This window comes from Armigeres subalbatus, chromosome 3 (assembly GCF_024139115.2).
Source record: "Armigeres subalbatus isolate Guangzhou_Male chromosome 3, GZ_Asu_2, whole genome shotgun sequence".
Taxonomy (NCBI): domain Eukaryota; kingdom Metazoa; phylum Arthropoda; class Insecta; order Diptera; family Culicidae; genus Armigeres; species Armigeres subalbatus.
The window spans coordinates 372,868,397-372,890,484 of record NC_085141.1 but is presented as its reverse complement, the minus strand read 5'-3'; the positions used below and the strand labels follow the sequence as shown (position 1 = coordinate 372,890,484).

The 22,088-nt window shown below is 42.7% G+C and overlaps 1 protein-coding gene across 1 annotated transcript in view; it reads left to right on the top strand.

Annotated features, from left to right (window-relative positions):
- Positions 1-844: 844 nt before the first annotated feature.
- The window catches only part of LOC134226481 (protein chiffon-like), a 60,063-nt gene continuing 38,819 nt past the window's right edge, over positions 845-22,088 (top strand). Inside the window, exons 1-3 of the mRNA XM_062707289.1 lie at positions 845-945; positions 1,357-1,709; positions 12,988-13,103. Of these exons, the coding sequence (XP_062563273.1) occupies positions 1,640-1,709; positions 12,988-13,103 (186 nt within the window). The 5' untranslated portion in view covers positions 845-945; positions 1,357-1,639. The remainder of the gene's footprint in view (positions 946-1,356; positions 1,710-12,987; positions 13,104-22,088) is intronic.

The window sequence follows — 22,088 nt, the reverse complement described above, 5'->3', positions numbered from 1 at the left end:
TTTATGTGAATAAAGCTTAATTCAACATAATGTTGCAATCTCTCTCGCTATGGCTTAGTTGTGTTAAAAAATAAAAATAGTTCAAAAACATGTCCACTTGCTTTATCAAATCCGGACACTAGGGAAAAAAACATTTTCCAATACAATCGCCTTCATACTGCGTCACGGAATTTGAGGCACTCTGATAGCCCAAGACATGCATCCTCCGGCTGTGATAGAAAGTGCTGTTGAATACAATGATAATGATTTTCACGAGATTTCCATTATAAGTTATTTCCACTTACACTTAACGATGACTTCCGAAAGGTTTGCAATTTTGTGCAGTCTTTCATTGGATTTTTAACAGCTCTGGTTTTTCCGTCTGCAGTTTCGGGTCCATTTTAACTCTTTAAATTAAAAAGTAGGCTACATCGCAAGCTTGTGGAGATGGGAAATTATGAAAGCCAAGTTCTTTTTGCGTATTTTTTTTGCTCTGCCACATGGCCATAATTTGACATATAAAGACGGTCACTGAATTTCCAGCAATAGCATGACTTTTGCTGATTTTCAGTAAATCATTTAAACGATTGCTGCATTTCAGCAAACAAGTTGATTGCTGGTTAAAATCCAGCAAACTGTTTTGCTGGAACGAGAAATGAAATTTTGGTGTGTAGAGTGCAATATAAAGCACCGCCTATTGAAAACAAAATGATCAGAACGCCTTTTATTGTCATAATTGCCATAACGCCATATTCTTTAACACTCCTCTGATCAGAGACTCTCCCGCGCTTGACGAGAGAATGTATTTGTACCGACAATACTTCTCCTTGTAAATTTATTCCACACCTGGTGCGTTTGCATTGAATCATCAGAAGTTGTGTCCGAGAAGAAAAATGGCGCGTGTTTGTGAACGGTCCAGCTTTCGATAGTTTTCAGGCGCGGAAACGGTTTCAAAATCCAGAAAAAGTAGGTCCTAGCGGAAACCTATGTGATAGTGCGTGCGAAAGTAGTGAAATTTGTTGTGACGGTACCGGATCCGGTCCGGAATCGACGGTTGAATCTTTCCGGGGCGGTCTTTCTCTTCCTCGACAGCGAGGGTTTCTTCTTGTTGTTTTCACCCGGGAGGGTGATGATTTTCATTTGCGTGACTGTTGGCAACACCAACACACGAAAAGTGAGGAAGAATTTTGCCACCAACACGGGCGACGTTCGCAGTGTGTAGTTTGTTATGAAATTGAATGACCTCTCGTTGAGCCGCGCAGTTGATAAACAGAAAGTTGTTGGCCGTTTTTTAAATGTTTGGCAAACATGCAATTTTGAAGTGCACAGTTTGGTGTGGTAAGCAGACCAGTGTTCTTATCGTGCTTTCACCTGCAGAAAAACCCAATGTTTGATAGTGAAAATCTAGTTGAACAATATCAAATCAAGTGCTCCGCAGCATCACAGTGAACGTAACACAATTTAGCTACAGGGAGCTAAAATTCAAGTGGCTAAAATATCGGATGAGTGTCATGGCGGCAAACGCGGGCCCTAGCTCGAGCGAGCTCGACGTTATGATGAAGTGAAGAACAGAAACCAAAAGTGCAAGGACAAGGCAACAGGGCTCGTAGCGGGGTGGAACACGGTTGGGTGACTGCACCGCTCCCTAAATGTCGGAGGCATGGTATCGCCCTCCAAGACGAAATATTCGAGGGTCGCAGCCAATCAACAGCAGAAAACGGCTTCTACGAGTGAGTAGCTGTATTACCTATTTTGCAATGTTTATCAATGGAATAGCAATAGCTTGGAAAATGAATAAAATAGTTATTATTTTAGTCAGTTTGTTGATATCAACTTAGTAGCTTTTATTTTTGATTGATCGAGTATCATTTTGCTTAATAATTTAACAAAATGTCTCATAATATTACTTATGAATAAAATTACAAATTATTATCCCTTTTCTAATGCACTCTTACTTGCCCTAATATAAAGTGTAAACCAACAGGATATCGTACTCAATAAAATTACAAATAAGTTAGGTTTAAAACCTAAGGTCAGCGCTTTGTAAAAGGGTGATGACATTCTACAGCTATCTTTGTTATGATGGCAATTTGTCTAGGCTGCCTGAAATCCATGTCGTCGTCCAATCAGTCTACTAAAGCAGCGGTTCTCAACTTTTATGTTGTGTGGTACCTCTTCAGGCCTTGGCATTGTTTTCATTGGTAATTTTTACTCAAGCTGAAATATCATTCGATCAAAACTCTTTTGATACGTGGAAATGCACTTGGAAGCTCATATCCAAGCTCAAAATCCATACATTTTTATTGGCCAAAATGTATAATTTTGACTCATGGTGTTTGTTAGTGCACACATAATCACTCTCCGCACATAATCACATCACGCGAAGCACAAATGAAATCTATAGCCAAATGAAATTTATGTGTGGTTTCTAATATGCAGTTATTGAATTTATGTGGGTTATATTGAATAAAAATTAAATGGGGTTACAAAAAATATATGTGCGACACATATATTGAATATTAAGAATTTTCTCAGTGAAGTATAGAACAACTATTAATTTTTTTAAACTGTTCGTTTTTAGAAAATATTTCAATCCAATTTGTAAATTTTATCGTAACCTTTTATTCGCGATTTGGATTTTGGCTTCCCGGAATCCAAAACTAAATTCACTCGCGTACAAAAATTTGTAGACACACTTTTTGGAACTAAGCATTGCATTGGTCGAATCACTCACAACAAGTTTCATTCGACGGGAAAACCTGGGGTGGCATTGTGCATCTCGATTCGAACGTAATTCTATCGAGTCGAACATGTTTGGCATTACGGGTTTCGATTCGATCTCGAAAACGACTCATCGTTCGAGTTTGCTCGAGGAGGTAAAAGATTAACGAGATGTTTTGGCATTATGGAAACTCGATAGCACACAGAAAAACGACTCAAGTCGAACGAAAAACACTCGTCACCTTTATAGCTTTCGAATGTTGTTCGAGAGTTATTTCTTGCTGACAGTTTTTAATTATATTTGTTATTATTTCTCTACGGGAAGAGAATAAATGTTTTATTATTGTCTCTTGAGGAAAAGAATGTCATTAGTATACCTACTTTTATAGTTTCCAGACAATATGCAATATCTAATTATCCCGAAATCCGCGTAAAAACGACTTCAACTAAAATCGGTTTTTTTAAGTTTTCACGTATTTCTTGACGATTTCAATAAATCGCGTAGAAAATCTATGAGGAAAATCTGCGTAAAAACGTGTATATTCCAAGATCTACGTAAAAATAGATGAGTTAAACAAAAAAAACGCGCATGAGATGACCCAACTGCATTTAACTAAAACACATGGAAACATTAAAGTAATTTATTATCGAATCCTGCTTTAGCTTTAAATTATTTAGCTTAAAATTTGATCTGTGGCATAAACTCGAATAAACATAAAACTTATAATTTGTGTCGTAACAATATCTCAATTTACAAAACATATCGTATCGGCATAATGTTTAATCGGTTGCAACTGCTCAATAAATAATATTGCTTTTTATAGTCATTGAGCACGATTTGCTTGTTTATCGAATAACTGCCAATTCATGCCCTGAAAGATGCCTTTCCAACAGTCAACATGCTACACGCAGATGAAATTACTCTTATTCTCGCCCGTCTCTACAGCAAGCGGGATACTAAACGCGGAGACAGCTATCTCTTATTCTCTCTGTTTACATTTCGTTTGACAGAACATACTCGATTAAACTAGTACAGCACCATTCGAAATCTTGTACTGCGACTGAATGAAGTCGAACGAAATACATAATGCCGCAATTTTTTCGAAACGAATCCAAAAACTTACGAATCGAGTTATTCGATTCGAGATGCACAATATCACCCCTGTTTTATTATTTGCTATTGAAAATTGGCCATATTGCACCATGGGATCAGAAGTTATAGGCACCAACACCGCTAGGCGGATTAATCCGGTTTATTCAAATGTCATTTTCTCAATACAGGTCGAACTCGATTATCCGGAGTATTAATTTTTTTTTCACTCCGGATAATCGAATCACCAGAAAAAAAAATCAAAACTGCAATTAAATAACGAAAAACTTATGTTTTTATGTGGTGTAGTAAGAAATTATAAGAAAAACCATGATTAATCCACTTAAAGGTAAAGGCAACTTTCTGGTATATTATGGAACAATAGTATTTTTGCCACAATAGGGGCAGCAGGGACTATGTCCAAGGGCATGACGACCCCTCCCCATGGCCACTGCGAGCTAGGGGGCCTGTCTAGGATGTGGTGGCCCACAGTCAAGGGCTCTGTTGAACCTCTGCAAAAAGCTGCATGTGTCTATAGGCAGGCCCTATCAAACCCAGTCAACACATGGAAGTATAGGTGTCGTGTAGGCTGTTGAAATGGAGGCGATATAGGTGCTTCTCCATACAACATGTATGCATATCGTGTATCTATATCGTCTCCAATTTAGCATCTTGTATTGCACCATGTACGACTTTATATTGACTGAAAAGCGACCGTGTGCCGCTCAAAGCGCACAAGCCCATCAGGATTAATACCAGTGAGATCCTGATTACGGTATACTGGTCACGTCAAGCGACAAACACACGCGCGAAAGTAACGCAAAATAATTTATTATTTATCATCAGACTAAGGCCGGAGTGGCCTGTGCAGTGCATAAAAGTCTTCTCCATGCAGCTCGGTCCATGGCTGCACGTCGCCAACCACCCAGTCTGCGAAGGGTCCGCAAGTCGTCCTCCACTTGATCCATCCACCTGGCTCGCTGTGCACCTCGCCTTCTTGTTCCCGTCGGATCGTTGTCGAGAACCATTTTCACCGGATTACTGTCCGACATTCTGGCTACGTGCCCGGCCCACCGCAGTCTTCCGATTTTCGCGGTGTGAACGATGGATGGTTCTCCCAACAGTTGATGCAACTCGTGGTTCATTCGCCTCCTCCACGTACCGTCCGCCATCTGCACCCCACCATAGATGGTACGCAACACTTTCCTTTCGAAAACTCCCAGTGCGCGTTGGTCCTCCACGAGCATCGTCCAGGTCTCGTGTCCGTAGAGGACTACCGGTCTAATTAGCGTTTTGTAGATTGTCAGTTTGGTACGGCGGCGAACTCTATTCGATCGGAGCGTCTTGCGGAGTCCAAAGTACGTACGATTTCCAGCCACTATGCGTCTCCGAATTTCTCTGCTGGTATCGTTATCGGCGGTCACCAGTGAGCCCAAGTACACGAATTCTTCAACCACCTCGATTTCGTCACCACCGATAGAAACTCGTGGTGGGTGGCTCACATTGACCTCTCTTGAGCCTCTTCCTATCATGTACTTCGTCTTCGACGTGTTGATGACTAGTCCAATCCGTTTAGCTTCGCTTTTCAGTCTGATGTAGGCTTCCTCCATCCTCTCAAAGTTACGTGCCATGATATCAATGTCGTCGGCGAAACCAAATAACTGGACGGACTTCGTGTAAATCGTACCACTCGTGTCAATCCCTGCCCTTCGTATTACTCCCTCCAAAGCGATGTTGAATAGCAGACACGAAAGACCATCACCTTGCCGTAACCCTCTACGCGTTTCGAAGGGACTCGAGAATGCCCCTGAAACTCGAACTACGCACATCACCCGATCCATCGTCGCCTTGATCAACCGTATCAGTTTATCCGGAAATCCGTTTTCGTGCATTAGCTGCCATAGCTGGTCCCGATCGATTGTATCATATGCGGCTTTGAAGTCGATAAATAGATGATGTGTGGGCACGTTGTATTCGCGGCATTTCTGCAATACCTGACGTATGGCGAAAACCTGGTCTGTGGTAGAGCGTTCACCCATAAATCCTGCCTGTTACTGGCCTGGTCTTACTGAACATTCTTATTTAACGGCACATAGAGATAACATAATTAGCTTTCCGATTACTATCAATTTGGTTGAATAGCCGTGATTATAAATTTATTTTCAATTAAAATCCCGTTTCTTTTTTACTTTTCTTGCGTTAAAGAAATGAAGCCGCGGGCGCCTCATCCGAAATTCAAATGAACAATCGCTCTTTTTGAGCCATTGATTGTTTATTCTTGCGAAGGATAAACAATTGAACAAATCAAGGAAATGCTAATACTGTAGTATAGAAGTTGCATAGTCACATCACTTTCCATGGTAAATCCCGATCTATGTTACTGATTAGCCCACCCAACTAACACAACTTCCTTCCCGTGGTAATTATGGAGATGCAGAGGTATTATCAGTCTCTAGTAGCAACAATAACCACACACTAACATTCCTTCCCTTCCCCAGCTGACTGTAAGGACTTGGCCGGCGCCGTTATAGATCAACGTTTGAGAACTGCTGAATCGTGCACTTCCAGAATAGATGGTAAATCCCAACCACTATTCACTTGGATCGTAGTGCAATTTGCACCAGTTCTGATCAATCACGGAGTAGCAACCATTGATATGTACAGTCAGTCTAAGCTAAGTCTAAGCTAAGCTAAGCTAAGCTTTTATGGAACAATAGTATTTTTGCCACAATTTTTGAGTCCATAGTTCGAACCAGCCAATTTTCAATATGAAATGATAATACAAGATTTCCATTTGAATGCAACTTGTTGTTTGAGAATAGGTTCCAAAAAATCGCTTGACTATTTGAGCACTTTTTGTTCAAAAATAGTATTTTGGCCATTATTAATGAATTCAAAGTTTGATAAAGTCAATTTTCAACAGAAAGCAATGAAACTTTTTTAGTCAATCCCGATCCATCAAAGTTTCAATAGGCTGACAGAAAGAGTGCTTGAGAATCTAGCAATTAGGCAATGATCCGCTCATTAAATAACCATTTACAACTCCTTGTATTCCCAAGTAACATTTCAAAGGCAAATGGAAATCAGTGATCCGCGATTGTACGGGATCTTTAAGGTTCGTAAAAACATTCGAAAGCCTATTGTAGAGTGATTTTCGTAAGTATGTAATCTTGATATAGAGTTAAAGACAGTGGTTTTAATTAGGGAACAAATATATGTATCACGTGTGTAATGGACGGATGTTAAAGCAAGAATGAATAGTAGTTTGTCTGGGTACACCATTTTTCTCTTTTTTTGATCCATCCAAACAATCGGGTTACTAGGTTAGTTTCTTAGCAATTATAGGGTAGCACTTGATTACTACGATCTTCAACACCCCCTCTTATTCCGCTAATCCTATAAGCGACCTCAGTTCACGGAAACTTGCTTCCAAGGGTTTTGTAAAGATGTCAGCCAGCTGTTCCCTTGTTTCAATAGGTTCAATATTGAATGTTCCGGATAACACGTGGTCCCGGTGCCATGGAAAATGGTGCCTTATATCAATATGTTTTGCACGTTTGCACTCCGTGCTTTTGGCCATCGCATTGCATCCGTGGTTATGTTTATAAATCGGGAAAGGTTCATTAGTGTGCATTTCTCCTAAATCTTCCAGTAATCCTTTCAACCAAATTCCTTCAGACGCCGCGATGCTAAAGGGCTACGTATTCCGCTTCACTGGATGACATTGCCACAGTTTGCTGTTTTCGACTTGCCCAAGAGACTGTATTTCCGTATACCTTGAACAGATATCCAGTAATAGATTTCCGATCAGTCGTATCAGAACCCCAATCAACGTCTGCATAGCCAATCAGTACTGGAGAGTTGAGTTCTTGCGATCGGTTTATTTTCAGTTTCATTGTCTTGGTTCCATTAAGATACCGAACTATTTTCTTCAAGCTTTGCCAGTGAGTGTCATACGGATGTTGTTGATATCTACCCATGTGTCCAACAGCATAACAAATGTCAGGCCTTACGCATAGCATGAGGTACATCATACTGCCTAACAGTTCACGATAGGGTTCTTGAGTTTCATTTTTAATTTCTCCCGTAACTAAGCCTTTTTCCATGAGTATCTTCACTGGATTACAAGTTTCCATTCCGTAGGTTTTCAAAAGTTTTTCAATTGCAGTTTCCATTGTGAGTATCATAGTTCCAACGGCTTGGTCGTAGCAAATTCGCATTCCAAGAAAATGTCGTATTTGGCCGCAGTCGGACATCTCAAATTTCATTGACAATAGTTGCTTCAATTGGTCTATCATTTCTATCCTGTCGAAAAACACCTGAATGGCGATGTGGCAGACGAAGATGGCGGTATGGTGATGGACCTGGGAGAACGCGCGTAGGACATAATTCTACCGGCTCCGAATCTCCAGGAAATCCAGGAGGAGATTGGCCGGCTGAAGAACAACAAAGCCCCTGGGGTTGACCAACTACCAGGAGGGCTATTTAAACATGGTGGTGAGGCACTGGCTAGAGCGCTGCACTGGGTCATTACCAAGATTTGGGAGGAGGAAGTTTTGCCGCAGGAGTGGATGGAAGGTGTCGTGTGTCCCATCTACAAAAAGGACGATAAGCTGGATTGTAGCAACTACCGCGCAATCACATTGCTGAACGCCGCCTACAAGGTACTCTCCCAAATTTTATGCCGTCGACTAGCACCAACTGCAAGGGAGTTCGTGGGGCAGTACCAGGCGGGTTTTATGGTACTGCAGAAATGCCGCGAATACAACGTGCCCACACATCATCTATTCATCGACTTCAAAGCCGCATATGATACAATCGATCGGGACCAGCTATGGCAGCTAATGCACGAAAACGGTTTTCCGGATAAACTGACAATTGATCAAAGCGACGATGGATCGGGTGATGTGCGTAGTTCGAGTTTCAGGGGCATTCTCGAGTCCCTTCGAAACCCGCAGAGGGTTACGGCAAGGTGATAGTCTTTCGTGTCTGCTATTCAACATCGCTTTGGAAGAGGTAATACGAAGAGCAGGGATTAACACGAGTGGTACAATTTTCAATAAGTCCGTCCAGCTATTTGGCTTCGTCGACGACATATGAAAAGGGAAGCTAAGCGGATCGGACTAGTCATCAACACGTCGAAGACGAAGTACATGATAGGAAGAGGTTCAAGAGAAGACAATGTGAGCCACCCACCGCGAGTTTGAATCGGTGGTGACGAAATCGAGGTGGTAGAAAAATGTGTGTACTTGGGCTCACTGGTGACTGCCGAAAATGACACCAGCAGAGAAATTCGGAGACACATAGTGGCTGGAAATCGTACGTACTTTGGGCTCCGCAAGACGCTCCGATCGAATAGAGTTCGCCGCCGTACCAAACTATCTACAAAACGCTTATAAGACCGGTAGTTCTCTACGGACACGAGACCTGGACGATGCTCGTGGAGGACCAACGCGCACTCGGAGCTTTCGAAAGGAAAGTGCTGCGTACCATCTATGGTGGGGTGCAGATGGCGGACGGTACGTGGAGGAGGCGAATGAACCACGAGTTGCATCAGCTGTTGGGAGAACCATCCATCGTTCACACCGCGAAAATCGGACGACTGCGATGGGCCGGGCACGTAGCCAGAATGTCGGACAGTAACCCGGTGAAAATGGTTCTCGACAACGATCCGACGGGCACAAGAAGGCGAGGTGCGCAGCGGGCAAGGTGGATTGATCATGTGGAAGATGACTTGCGGACCCTCCGTAGACTGCGTGGTTGGCGACGTGTAGCCATGGACCGAGCCGAATGGAGAAGACTCTTATATACCGCACAGGCCACTTCGGCCTTAGTCTGAATAAATAAAAAATTCTATCCTGTCTCCCATCACGAGCAGATCGTCTACGTAGACTATCACGTACAGGATTCCATCACGGGTTACTCTGGTGTACAAACAATAATCGTGCTTGGAGCGGACGAATTTGTTATTTACCAGTAAATCATTCAATCATTCATTCCAACATCTTGGGCTTTGATTGAGTCCATATAACGATTTTTTCAGTTTGCATACAACGTCCTTCAGTGCTTGAACACCTTTTGGAATAGCCATATATACTTCTTCCTTCAAATCGCCATACAGAAAAGCAGTATTGACGTCGAGTTGGTTGATATGGAACTTCTTTTGAACTGCTACAGTCAGTACTGTCCTTATCGTACTCAGCTTTGCTACTGGAGCGTATGTTTCTCCATAGATGACTATGTCTCTAGGCCACCATATCAAGGTTCTTACCAGGATCTTGTTGCAAAGGGAGCGCGGGTGGATTAACTTGAGGAATGTCTTTACTTAACTGACTGTTATTCAAGCAATCTTGATAATGAATGTCTTCAAGAGGATTTTCTCCCTCTCGCTCAAGTGTTACTGTAATACGAAGAACCAAATTATTATTAGTAATCGTTTCGTCCAGCAAATCCGAATAAGACACAACCGACGGGGCTTTTTTCCTGTTCGGATGTGCCACTGCGACCTGTTGTTAGATCTATTGAAGCGTTACCCGTATCCTTAGTGTTAAAAAGAGGGGAAGTCGACGAAGAGAATCCTCTCTTGCGACATTCACCCTTATTCCAGATAGAGCTTGAATTGCGCCTTTTTAGCTTTTTAAAGCGCTATTAAAGAAAAATACGTTGTTCTGAATGTTCAAAATTTTGTAAGTTCTTATTTCTAAAGTATTGTAACAGAAGTATGTAGTCGGTTGATATAACTTGACTCCTGTCAGGGGGGCAAGCTAAAGACTATAGCGGAAAAGAGTTTTCATCTTTGCTCCGCTGCAAAATGCACGAATGTCCCTTCAGATCATATTCCAGCAACACAACAACACTTTCCGAATAAATTAAGCAAAGCAGCTTTCCTTTGTACAACATGAAAACGTGGTGTTTCACATCAACCTCTCGTTTCATTGGGTCTTTCGGGCAAAATATTATTTCAAATACTAATAAAAGGAATTATTGGAACAACTAAAGTAAATGGCTTGATTTTCAAACGTTTTTAAACCAGTGACAGTATTTATTGCTTTTTGCATTGAAACTTTTCGAATCGTCGTTGAAAACATTGACACTTGTCTTCAGCGACTGCCTCCCCGATAGACCATTTGTACATGTTATTCACTCATACATAAATAATACTGTCAAAACTTGCATTTTAAAAATAAAAAATCGGCTTAAAACTTTATTTTTTGACATCCGCAAAAATCAGGGTTACCAACTTGACAACTCTTCCCTTGTCGCCGAGTCTGGCGCTGAGTGCTTGGCGCGGAAACCTAAATGTGGGATTCAAATTATGGGATTTATGCGCAATATTAATGAATTATAAAAAAGAAGTTTCTCGAGCCACAAAGATAAGCTTGTGGGCCGGTTATGACGTATTTTCTACCACGCTGCGCAGGCCACAGAAAATGGAGCCGAGAGCCCGTGGGCCGTACGTTGGCCAGCTCTGTATTAAAGGATTTCCACAGTTATGAGGCTGAGGGATATTCGATAATATTGGTGATCAATTAGTTCTGGTAACCGAAACTTTTGGCAGAAAAACGATTAACTTTTTGCTGGCGCTTCGTGTGATTCGGCAGAAAAAAAAGGAAAAATGAAGCAAAAAATTAGGAAGAAAGAAAAAGGAAGAAGCAAGAAGGAAAAGAGGGAGAAGAAGGAAGAAGAAAAATGGAAGAAAGAACAAGCAAAGTGGAAGAAGGAAAAAAGAAAAAAAAGAAGGATGAAGGAAAATGGAAGATAGGACAAGCAAGATGAAAAAAGGAAAAAAAGAAAAAAGAAGGATGGTCACAGAAGAAATGAGAAGAAAGAAAAAGAAAACTTAGTTGCAGTTTTTAGTTCTTATTTCTCAGTTCTTTGTGATCAGTTCTCGGTTTCCAGTGCTCAGTGCTATGATCTCAGTTTTCAATTCTCTATTGTATTTCTCAGTTTCCACTTTTCACTTCTTCTGATTTCTCACTTCCCATTTCGCACTTCTCATTTCTCACTTCTCACTATTAGTTTTTCAATTCTCACATCTTGCTTCTCCTTATCAAACATCACATCAGAATTCTCACATCTTTATCCGTATTCCTCACTCTCATTTATCACTACTCACTTTTCATTCCTCGCATTCATTCCCCACTTCGTCAATCAGGGGTATATTTTTTTAACTATTCGGCCAAATGTCCTGACAGGTGATGTTTTTTATATCATTTTTTTTTATTTTCTTCCTGCTTTGAAATTAACTTCACATTCCCGGAGAGGAATCGTTGTTATCATGAATTAAACGAGATAAAAACAAAATCGAGCAAAGGATGGGTAGACGAATTAGCCACCTCTGCTGTCCCCTTCTTCTGCTTCTTAAAAAAGTATTAGAAATCTTAATAATAAATAACATTAAATTTTTTACGTGTAGACTTTACTTTCTTTTATAGTCTAGTAGATGTACCCTATATTAAGGATGGTGTGGAGCGGCTGGGATTCGAACGAATCAGACGTGTAGGCAACTACTCTACGGACTCCCCCCCCCTCCCCTTTCAGTCCTCTGAATTCATCTATTAGGGTTTTAAATACCTGTTTCTGTAATCGAAGTATATCACCATGGAGACCTTGGCCTACGGTATTTGTTCATTTTAAATAATTTTATAAACAAACCTGCTAAACAATGCTAGTCAGCCTGACTACTTTGTCACAATAGTTACCAAACTTACATATACAAATTGGACCGCATAAGTTGCAAAGTGTTGCAGTATTATTATTCATGCTTTCTTGAATATGCTCATTTTTGTTTTTTTTTTTCACACTTATACATTCTCACAGGCAAGCACACAATCGCCCAGTGTTGTTTGTTTTTGTTATCGTTTTCGAAAAGCGAGGGAATAAAAAATGAACGAAGCGCATGGCCTACTTGTCCGCTACAGATAGGCTCACGAGCTTGATAGTGCTTTTTATTAGCGAGTTTACCTCGCGGTGTGAGTGCCGTAGTGCCATTTAATAAAGAGAGCTAAGTAGCCCCCGCGCGAGAGAACACTTCAAACTGATAGCAGCGAGACTTACCGACTCGGATCGAAAGTTACCTACATCGAAAGCTAGTAGCAAAACAACAATGTTGATTGCTTTCTTAATGAATCATATGAACGCATGTGAACGTGGCACTTTGCAAATACTGACGTTTTTTCAATTTCGTTCTGTTCCAGATAAAGTGAAACTCGTGAAAGGCCCGAGACCCTTGATACATCACCGGTTCTACTTGGACATCCAGCGGTACCAGCTTGCGAACGAGATCGAAACCACCATCAAGGAGCTCGGCGGTGTAAGTTGCATGCACAATTTATTTCAAAATAAGTCAAGCGTTTTGATATTGCAAAAAAAAACAACCAAAGGCCTTCATCCCTTTTAAACTCAAAAGTTTAGCAAACGTTGATCTGAATTTTCGCTTCATTTTGCGGTTTCCCTTATCGGACAACAAGTTCCAGTCTATTTGATTCGCTGTTCGCTGCCGTGGCAATGATGACCAATTTTCCCTTTTGTTCGGTTCAGTCAGTCTTCTGCGAAACGAAACGAAATAATTTTCTCGGAAGAGTAGTAACAGTTGCTAGCCGCCTTTCGCCAAATAAAATCGATTCCGGGCCAGCACAGTGAAAAAAGCGAAACAACCAAGTTGAATCACAAAAAGGGACAAGTAAATTATTGCCATAGGGAAGCGGATCGAATAACTAAAGCAAAAAAAAAAACACTCAACCCGGGAATGAAACCTTGTGTGGTTGGCTCGATTCTGTACTGTGTTGGAAACAACAACTGCGTTCGGCGAGCACTGAATCGAATACTACCGATCCGACTGAACCGCGGATGGTGGGTGTACGTAGAACTTGGTTACTCACGCTCATAATCTCCCTCTTCGTTGTGTGACAGTGTGTTAGTTCGAACCAATTTGCTAAAGAATGAAGTGGAATGGGGGAAAAACTCATAAGATAGTCAGAAGCAACATAAGGTGGATGGGAGAAATCGATTGCGCTGAGTGACGAGTTTCTGTTCGCGCTCGTGGTGGGTGGGTTGGAGAGCTCAATGACATGTGATGCGAGTTAATATTTGTGTGAGGTAGAGAGGTTTGTAGAGCAAAGGAAAAATAAAATAATAGGGTTTAATAAAATAAAATAAAATAATAGGGTTAATATTTTTTGTTTCATTTACAGACATAATTCTTGGCATTCTCAAAATAAAGAGAAGAAAGTGTGACAAAAGTCATTAAAAATGTTTTAATCAAATAAAATAATTTTGTCAGACTTATTACTTTTCTTTGTGAATAGATGAAAAAAAACAACAGCTCAGCTGTCTATCTGTTTTTGAATAATTGCGCGGACATGCAAACAAAAACATGGTTTTATTAAAAAAATACAATTTTTTAAACATTAAAAGTTTTTGATTCGCTATACAAATATTATCCGCAATATAAAAAGATTTATGGAGACGCATTGTTGCTCACCATTGAGTCCCTTAACCGGTGTAAATGAGTAAAGCAGCTATAGCATCCAAACTATTACCTACTGTTGAACGCATGTTTACGACTAATTTTATGATTGCTCAATTCCGGATAACAAACCTGTTCAATCCATGCGTTTCTTTAGCTGTTTCCGTGACAGCTTGAATTGCATCGATGGTGGATTTGCCCTTTCGGAAACCGATTATGTACTTGATAAGTCACTAGCACGGCAAACGGTTGTAGGCAACTCCCAAACATGTTCGCTGCAGCCAGAATCGCTTGTTTAAGGGAATGGTTCCCTGAGCTTTGCCCAATTTCAGCTTATATAAGTAAAAACGATAAGTCCACCATTGATAACTAGTGGCACTACATCGACAGCTTCGTACGGTGTAGTTGGCCAAATCGACAAATCGTGCATAAGGAACAATCGTTCTACTATCCTAGCCAGAATATTTCAATGGTTGTGCTTTTGGTCTTAGCCGTTACGACCTTGTATGTGTTATCCCAGCATAGGATTCCCAGTGGATATCATTTACCTTTCGGCATAATTTACCAAAGAATCTGAATCAGCTGAACTGATCCGCCTTGTGGTTCCATGGGGGCAACACTCAACGTTGACGCAAACCTCCTGGTGATCCCTGGAAGTGCATCTTTCTTCGACTTTCTATACGGTCATTCGTCTATTCGGTGCTACAGAAATTTACATCGTCTATTGATCATCTGATCTGAAGGTCGGTACACGAATATTTCTCAGCTGAACTACATTTAGCCTTGCAGATGCTTCTATTAGGATATGGTCCCTAGTATTCGTGATGCGACTGCCTCAGTCAACAGCACAGGCGTTAAAATCTCTATATATATACAAGTAAGGTTTGGACCGCAATCGTATCGGACGTGATTATGGCGGTTAGGACCCGTCACGGCACTTTTACCTCAGCATAGGCATTCACTAACCTTCGGAACAAGGAAAACAGATCGTGTTTATTCTGAGCTCCTCCGCAACCGATCGTGACACCACACTTTGCGACTACGCGCTCAGGTACCACGTTGGTAGCTGACGCTGATGCATGTGCGTCGGTTCATTATCGATATATATCTTCTTCCGCGACGATGCGCCCGATACTCATGATGACTCTATGACGCTTTCTGTTTGGCGGCTGCTCCGTACTCCAACCACTCTGTAGGTCAGGATGTTCGCTATTCTGATCGTAGCTCTTCAGACCGAACCTTTCTATTCTGCGTTCTGGCACATTCTTCCGATGATTTTATCTGTGGTTGTGTCCTCCGTGCCATCGAGAAGTTTTGTCATCTTCAGTAACTTTTCTACCTAAGTAACTTTTCTTGTTCGTAAGTCATATCGAGTGCATTGCGCTTCACTTTTGCCAGAAGTTCAATAGGTCCGGCGAGACCTTCAACACTTTGTCATATGATGAATTGGACTGAAATTGCTTCCAGCTTTCCCTTCTAGTAACAAAGTGGTGACAGCTTTGAATTTGAATTCCCCCGGGCCAACTCCGCTTGTGAAGGCCATGCAATTTCCGTAGTGTTTAGGTCAGAAAAAAAAACATTTGGTGTTCACCAGTACGCTAATGAAACCGCAGATGGTGACAGCAGTCACCTGTTGGATACCTCGCTGGAATCACGCACATAAAAACTATTATGCTATTTCACTATTAGGTTTGTCGATTCACAGCGTTTAAGTCACTTTACTGATTGTTTGCTTAGTTCACTTAGTTCGATGGATACGCATGGTTAACGATGTTTGGAACTACACTTGCTGACGCTGGTAGCCTGGATTGTCGGGAAGCGCAATTGTGTTTAGAACTTGGTTTTTGTTTCCAAATTTTTTGACAATTTTCCTTTAATTGTTGCTGCGAAAATCGTGGAATATTATTGCGTTTTGGGGAATGACACTTTACTAATTTTGCTCTCCGAGAGAGTTATCATCCGGATCAAACGCATTAAAACTCGCAACGGTTGTTATCAGCTCTGTCCACTCGATTGAGCGATAGAGAAGCTCTTTCTCTTTCCAACTTGCTGTTGCTGCCAGCTCTGCTTTTTAGTGACTCCCACTATTCCAGGCTGCTCATTCGAAATGGTCGCTATCTAGTCCTGTGTACATTAGCTATTTTTTCGATTCAAAACGTGTTTACCATTTCGCGATCCGGAAGTTCTTGTTCCTTCGTTTGCTCATATCTGAGCATATTACAAAAATTGAGACACCATGGGAAATCACGGTTGATTCCTTTTTTTCATAGAGTTCTTCGAACATTGGGTAGGATTTTAGAGTCTCTCTTCAGAATCAATTTAGAAAAATCGCGTACTTGAAGAATCTGGAATCTGGTCCCCTGAGTTTCTAAAGTGTCAACGCATTTTAATTTATTGCTCTTCACGATTTCTGAAAATGATGGTAAAGAAAAGCATGATGACTTGGCGCACAAACAGTATGCTTCATTAACCAATTTGTGATGTACATGTAACTCAATGCCATCTGAAATAGGACAATATGAAACAGGTCGAAACCACCCCCCTGAAATGAGATGTAGTTCTTGAAGCCGTGTTGCCTTTCCCAATTTAAGCTCCGTCCATACCGCCGCGAGAGCATTGGCGATTGGCGCTTTGATGTTGCATGAAGAAGAAGAAGCTAAAAGATGATATTCAAAAATATTCGCCCACGAAAACATACGAAGAAATTTTTGAAACACGTCTTTAAACTTCTAGAAGCAATTTAATTAAAAACGGTAAGCAGTACGGGGTTTGTCTTGTTTTCTACTGCACAATAAACACAATATTTCAATTCCAATTTTTATTTAGTGATATCATTCTAAACACACAGTATAAGAAAAGTCCAACCCCGTACTATTTACCGTTTTTAATTAAATTGTCTCTAGAATTTCAGAGAAGAGTTTCAAAAATATCCTCGTATGTTTTCCCGTGCGAAAATGTTTAAATATCATCTTTCTGCTTCTTCTTCTTCATGCAACATCAAAGTGCCAATAATTAACGTCGAAAATCACGCTAAAATGCAATACATCTCGTTGAATATAATTTAACAATGCAACACATGCCGCTTACGCATCCGACTGTTCTGACTTCGTGTGTTTATTGCTTAACCGGCAATGTTTACATCCAGCACCATGTTGCAGCACCATGTTTTTGGCTTCAGGCGAGCTGTTCGTGGATGACAGCCGTTGCATGGGGTGGTCGAAACACTTCGCATCGATGTCAGTTCAAGTGTTTAGAATCTAAACATAGAGTAAATGATGTATTTTGAACATCTGAATATATTTTGGACTTTTGGCTATACATAATTTACTAACAAACCCAAAACTGTTCAATCTAGTTACATCCAAATCCGCTAAAAATTTAGGAGGATAATAATAAAACAGCAAATGTCATCGTTTGAGCATAGAGGAGCGAAAAAGTCTAAATTTAAATCACTCTAACGGACGTATAATCTATTCTGACTACCAGTTTTATCATTTGATAAAATAATGTATTGTCAAGCGAGCCTTTTGTCCGGCACTGACTCATGCGCCAACCTTGCGATTAACAAGGATGTCAGCACTGTATTACAAGCCCGGTTAACCCGAGAAAGACTCTCAAGCCTATCAGATTCCTAAAATCAACCAACAGTAACAATCGTACTCGTTTTACTCAGCCAACTGATCTCTAAGCCGGCAAAGGCTCTCTCAATAATCGCTCCGCTGCAAAAAACGAGAAACCCAATTTTCAGTTGTCGATTCGATCGAATGGGACACACGCGTCCGGCAGGGAAGATCGTTATCCCTATCGATTAAGAGCCAAGCACACCCAAACCAATGGGGGCAGCAGGGACTTTGTCCAAGGGCTTGACGACCCCTCCCCATGGCCACTGCGAGTTAGACCGGGACCATCGTCCCTAACCCCTAATCCCAAGGCGTTAAGCGACCCGTGCCGAGGGGATGCATGGCCAGGGGGTGAAATAATGAGCTAGGCCTTTAACGGAGCCTGTGGGGTACATGGGCACCCTCCACAGTAATTGTCCCTTACCGCGTCATGCTGGGCTCTGGCGTGGTGGACCTCTTTTCCCGAGCAACTCGTGGGACCAAAATGGAAAACCAAGTCAATTCTTCAATTAGTGGTAGTAGTGTAGGCGACAACCCCTTCGCAAGAGGTGGGTTGTTCAGGTCTCCGCCTAGGAGGCCAGAGGCAATAGTCGGCAGCTCAGTGCGCAGCGCCAGCGTGGGTCACTCAACCTTCCTCTCGGCTAGAAAAACGCCGGTAAAGGTTATTGACGGCCCATGGCTTGTGGAGGCGATGCAAACGCGATGGGCTTTCGGCCTTCGAGGTGGCGACGGAACAGCTGGACGCCATCATCGACTTTGCGTCATCAAAGCATAATATCAGCAAGGACCTCAAGAGGAGCTTGCAGAAACTTCGAAAGTCGATGCTGGACGCCAAGCTGGAGAGGGCGGTCGGGACGGCCAAGTGTAAACCCGTGAAATCGGTGGAATCGAGGTCTACCCAGACTGAGGCCCAAGGATTCGCGGACTCGGGCAAGGTCGAATCGACTGAAGGCGTGCCAGCGAAGACGGTGGTACCAAAGTGTACCCAGACTGAGGCTCAAGTATTTGCGGGTACGTCGCGGGTGACTGTTCCAACGGAGCAGACACAAAAACAGGAGACAGTCTCCAGGGATGAGCTCCCTGGGGCCGCTCCAAAACGCGGAGGGTTACTACCCCGAACAAGGGTAGTGGGGCTGGGAAGCTGAACCCCGGCCAGGTACCTCCAAAACCGGGGGAGGAAGGACCTGGAAAGGTCCGTCCACTCAGGAAAGACGGTGGCAAGGGGTTACGGCAGGCTGAAAGTTCTCAGCCGCACCAGACCAGGGAAATAGAGGGGGATGACGCCTCCTGGACCCTGGTCAAGAACAAGAGGAAACCGAAGACGTCAAGGGCCGAAAAGAAGGCCCAGGCGAATGAAGGTAGCAGGAAGTCTAGGGTAGGCGCCAATCACTCCAGGGGCGATGCGCCCTAGTCATCACGGCGGACGAGGCTAAGTACTCGGACGTCTTGAAGGCGATGAGGAGTGACGTCAAGCTCGGTGAACTCGGCGCCGACGTACGTCGAATAAGACGTACCCGGATGGGCGAGATGATCCTCGGGCTGAAGCGGGGCGTCTCGCAAAAGGGCGCCGCCTACAAGAAGTTGGCGGAGGAAGTCCTAGGCGAGACGGTCAAGGTGAGGGCACTCACGACGGAGGTGAATCTAAGGGTTAAAGACCTGGACGAGATCACCGAAGTCGAAGAGCTCGTCACGGCACTGCGGCGACAGTGTGAAGTGGAGACGCCCACCGCAGCCGTTCGGCTACGGAAAGGTCCGGCAGGGACGCAGGTAGCATTGGTTCGGCTATCTGCAGCGGACGCCTTCAAGGTAGTCAAGTTAGGGAGCGTCAAAAGTGGGATGGTCGGTATGCCCTGTGCGCATATACGAGCAACCCGAAGTTTGCTTCAAGTGCCTGGAACCGGGGCACAAGCAATGGGACTGCAAAGGCCCTAACAGAAGCAAGCTCTGCCGACGCTGCGGATTAGAGGGACATAAGGCACAATGCTGCACGAACCCTCCCAATTGTTTGATTTGTTCCAGCAAAGCTGTGAACAGCAAGCACCCCATGGGGGGTTCGATGTGCTCGGCGTTTAAGCGTGCTGCAAAATCAAAATGCAGGTAACGCAGCTGGCTTGCTCGGCCTCGCCCGAGTGTTTGGTGTGCGCAGGTTTAGAGGAAACGGCGGAACACGTGTTGTTCGTGTGCTCACGTTTTCGCGCAATGCGTGACCACATGCTTGCCTCATGTGGTCTGGACACTACCCCGGACAACCTAGTTCGGAGGATGTATAAAGATGAAGTTGGCTGGAACGCCGTTTTATCGGCTATCGCCCAAATCGTCTCGGAGCTACATAGAAGGTGACGCGTGGACTCAAGGATGGCTAGTTCAGGCGCAAATAAGAGGTGGTCCAAGGGATCGGAGTCGGCTTCATGGGTCATACCGGTGGTCATGCTCTGTGGTCGAACTCGATCCTTTTACCGTACAAGTGGCCGTGCGAAGAACAACATGGTATCGTCGCTTTCGCGGCGTCGGTCAACCGAGCGGGTTCCGAGCCCGAGGACGGAAAGGGGTCCTCGTCAAGGCTGGGGCAGGCGTAGGCACTGCGTCGGCAAGTCCCTCTGTGTGCTGGCGAATAGGCCCTATCGCAGAAAGGTCAATTTGGGGTGCACGCGGCATCATCATTCTTGATACCAGTCGTGCAGAGGGAAGCAGGCGCGAAGTCGACCCTGCCCACCTTCCGAGGACATAGGGCGTGGTAAGGCCACCTGGAAAGCCGGCAACGCGCTGGCACGATACCATGGTGTTCTTCTAAAAAGGCGAGTTACGATGTTCGGTGCTGCAAGGACACGCAGCTAACCTCGAGGGTGCGTTGTGCACTGGCCCCCCTTTGAAGCATTATTTTCTGGTTGTACCGAAGGGACTATGGGCTTGGTGGCAATGGAAACGGTTTAGCGGGTCGGGAATGTAGTCCTGCCTCCCTCGGTGATCTCTAACCCCGCACTTCCCGGTCAACCCAGAAAGAAGGAAGAAAAAAAAAACACCCAAACCACATGCCACATTAAAATAGCTATTTTACTTGTTACTCCTTCGTTCACCCTTTGCCTGTTCGTCTTATGTTCGTGTTACTTATATCACAAAACCGATCGTTTTGTCAGATTTTTTCTTCCAATAAAACTTTTTGGATTTATTATACCAAACTTAACCTTCAATGACAACTGTTTTTTGAAGCGTAGTTTTCTATGAACACCTTCCGATACCTAGAAACACAACTGATCGGTTTTAAGTAATCGCTTGAAATGGACGAGTGATTAGAAAGGGGAGTTTGAAATAATGTGAAGGTCTGAAACTTCTTGACTTTTCCTATTTCGTGGAAAACTTTGTTGCTGGGCGTTGACCTAAACTTAGTACGACGTTCCTGAAGGACTCCAAAAAAAACTTGCACTTTACGGTGTGTGGGTCATCCCGGGCAGAAGCCATGAACAGCATAACAAAACATGATATGGACTTGATTGATATAAGAGATAAAAGAACAAGCAACAATATCAAAAATTTGCACCGAAATATCATTTAAATATCAAAATGTGCTATGGATAAGAACAAACCAATAGCACTTGATATTGATCACTTCTTACAAATAACATAATATGATTTCCTCATGATATTTTAGTGCAAAATTTTGATATTGTCGCCTGATCTTTTATCTCTTATATCAATCATGTCCATATCTCATTTTGCTATCTTATCAAGATTTGATATTATTGAGCTATTTTCCTCTGCTCGGGATATTTACCCGGATTTGACTTAGCAATATATCAGGCATTTCTGAGTCAAATTCACATGTTTATATACTCAAAATAATCATCAGCTCATAAATTTTCCCATTCTGACCTAAGATTGTTGATCGGCCACACCTAGATCCTGTAATCGTCGGAGGAAGTTAGCCACTTTTATATGAACGAAAATTGCACACGAATATCGCACATGAACGATTGTATAGTCAAACCTCCATGAGTCGATATTGAAGGAACCGTCGACTCATGAAAGTATCGAGAAGTGGAATATAATATCTTTGGAAACTGTTTATAGGTACCATCACAGTAACCCAGAAATATTTTTTAATGGCATAATTTGCCTCCATGATTCGATTCGGTTTGACTGTATTGCTGTTTTTTCTCAAAAATGTACTCAATACTATTTCAGAGATGACGAATAATGAATGCAGACAATATTT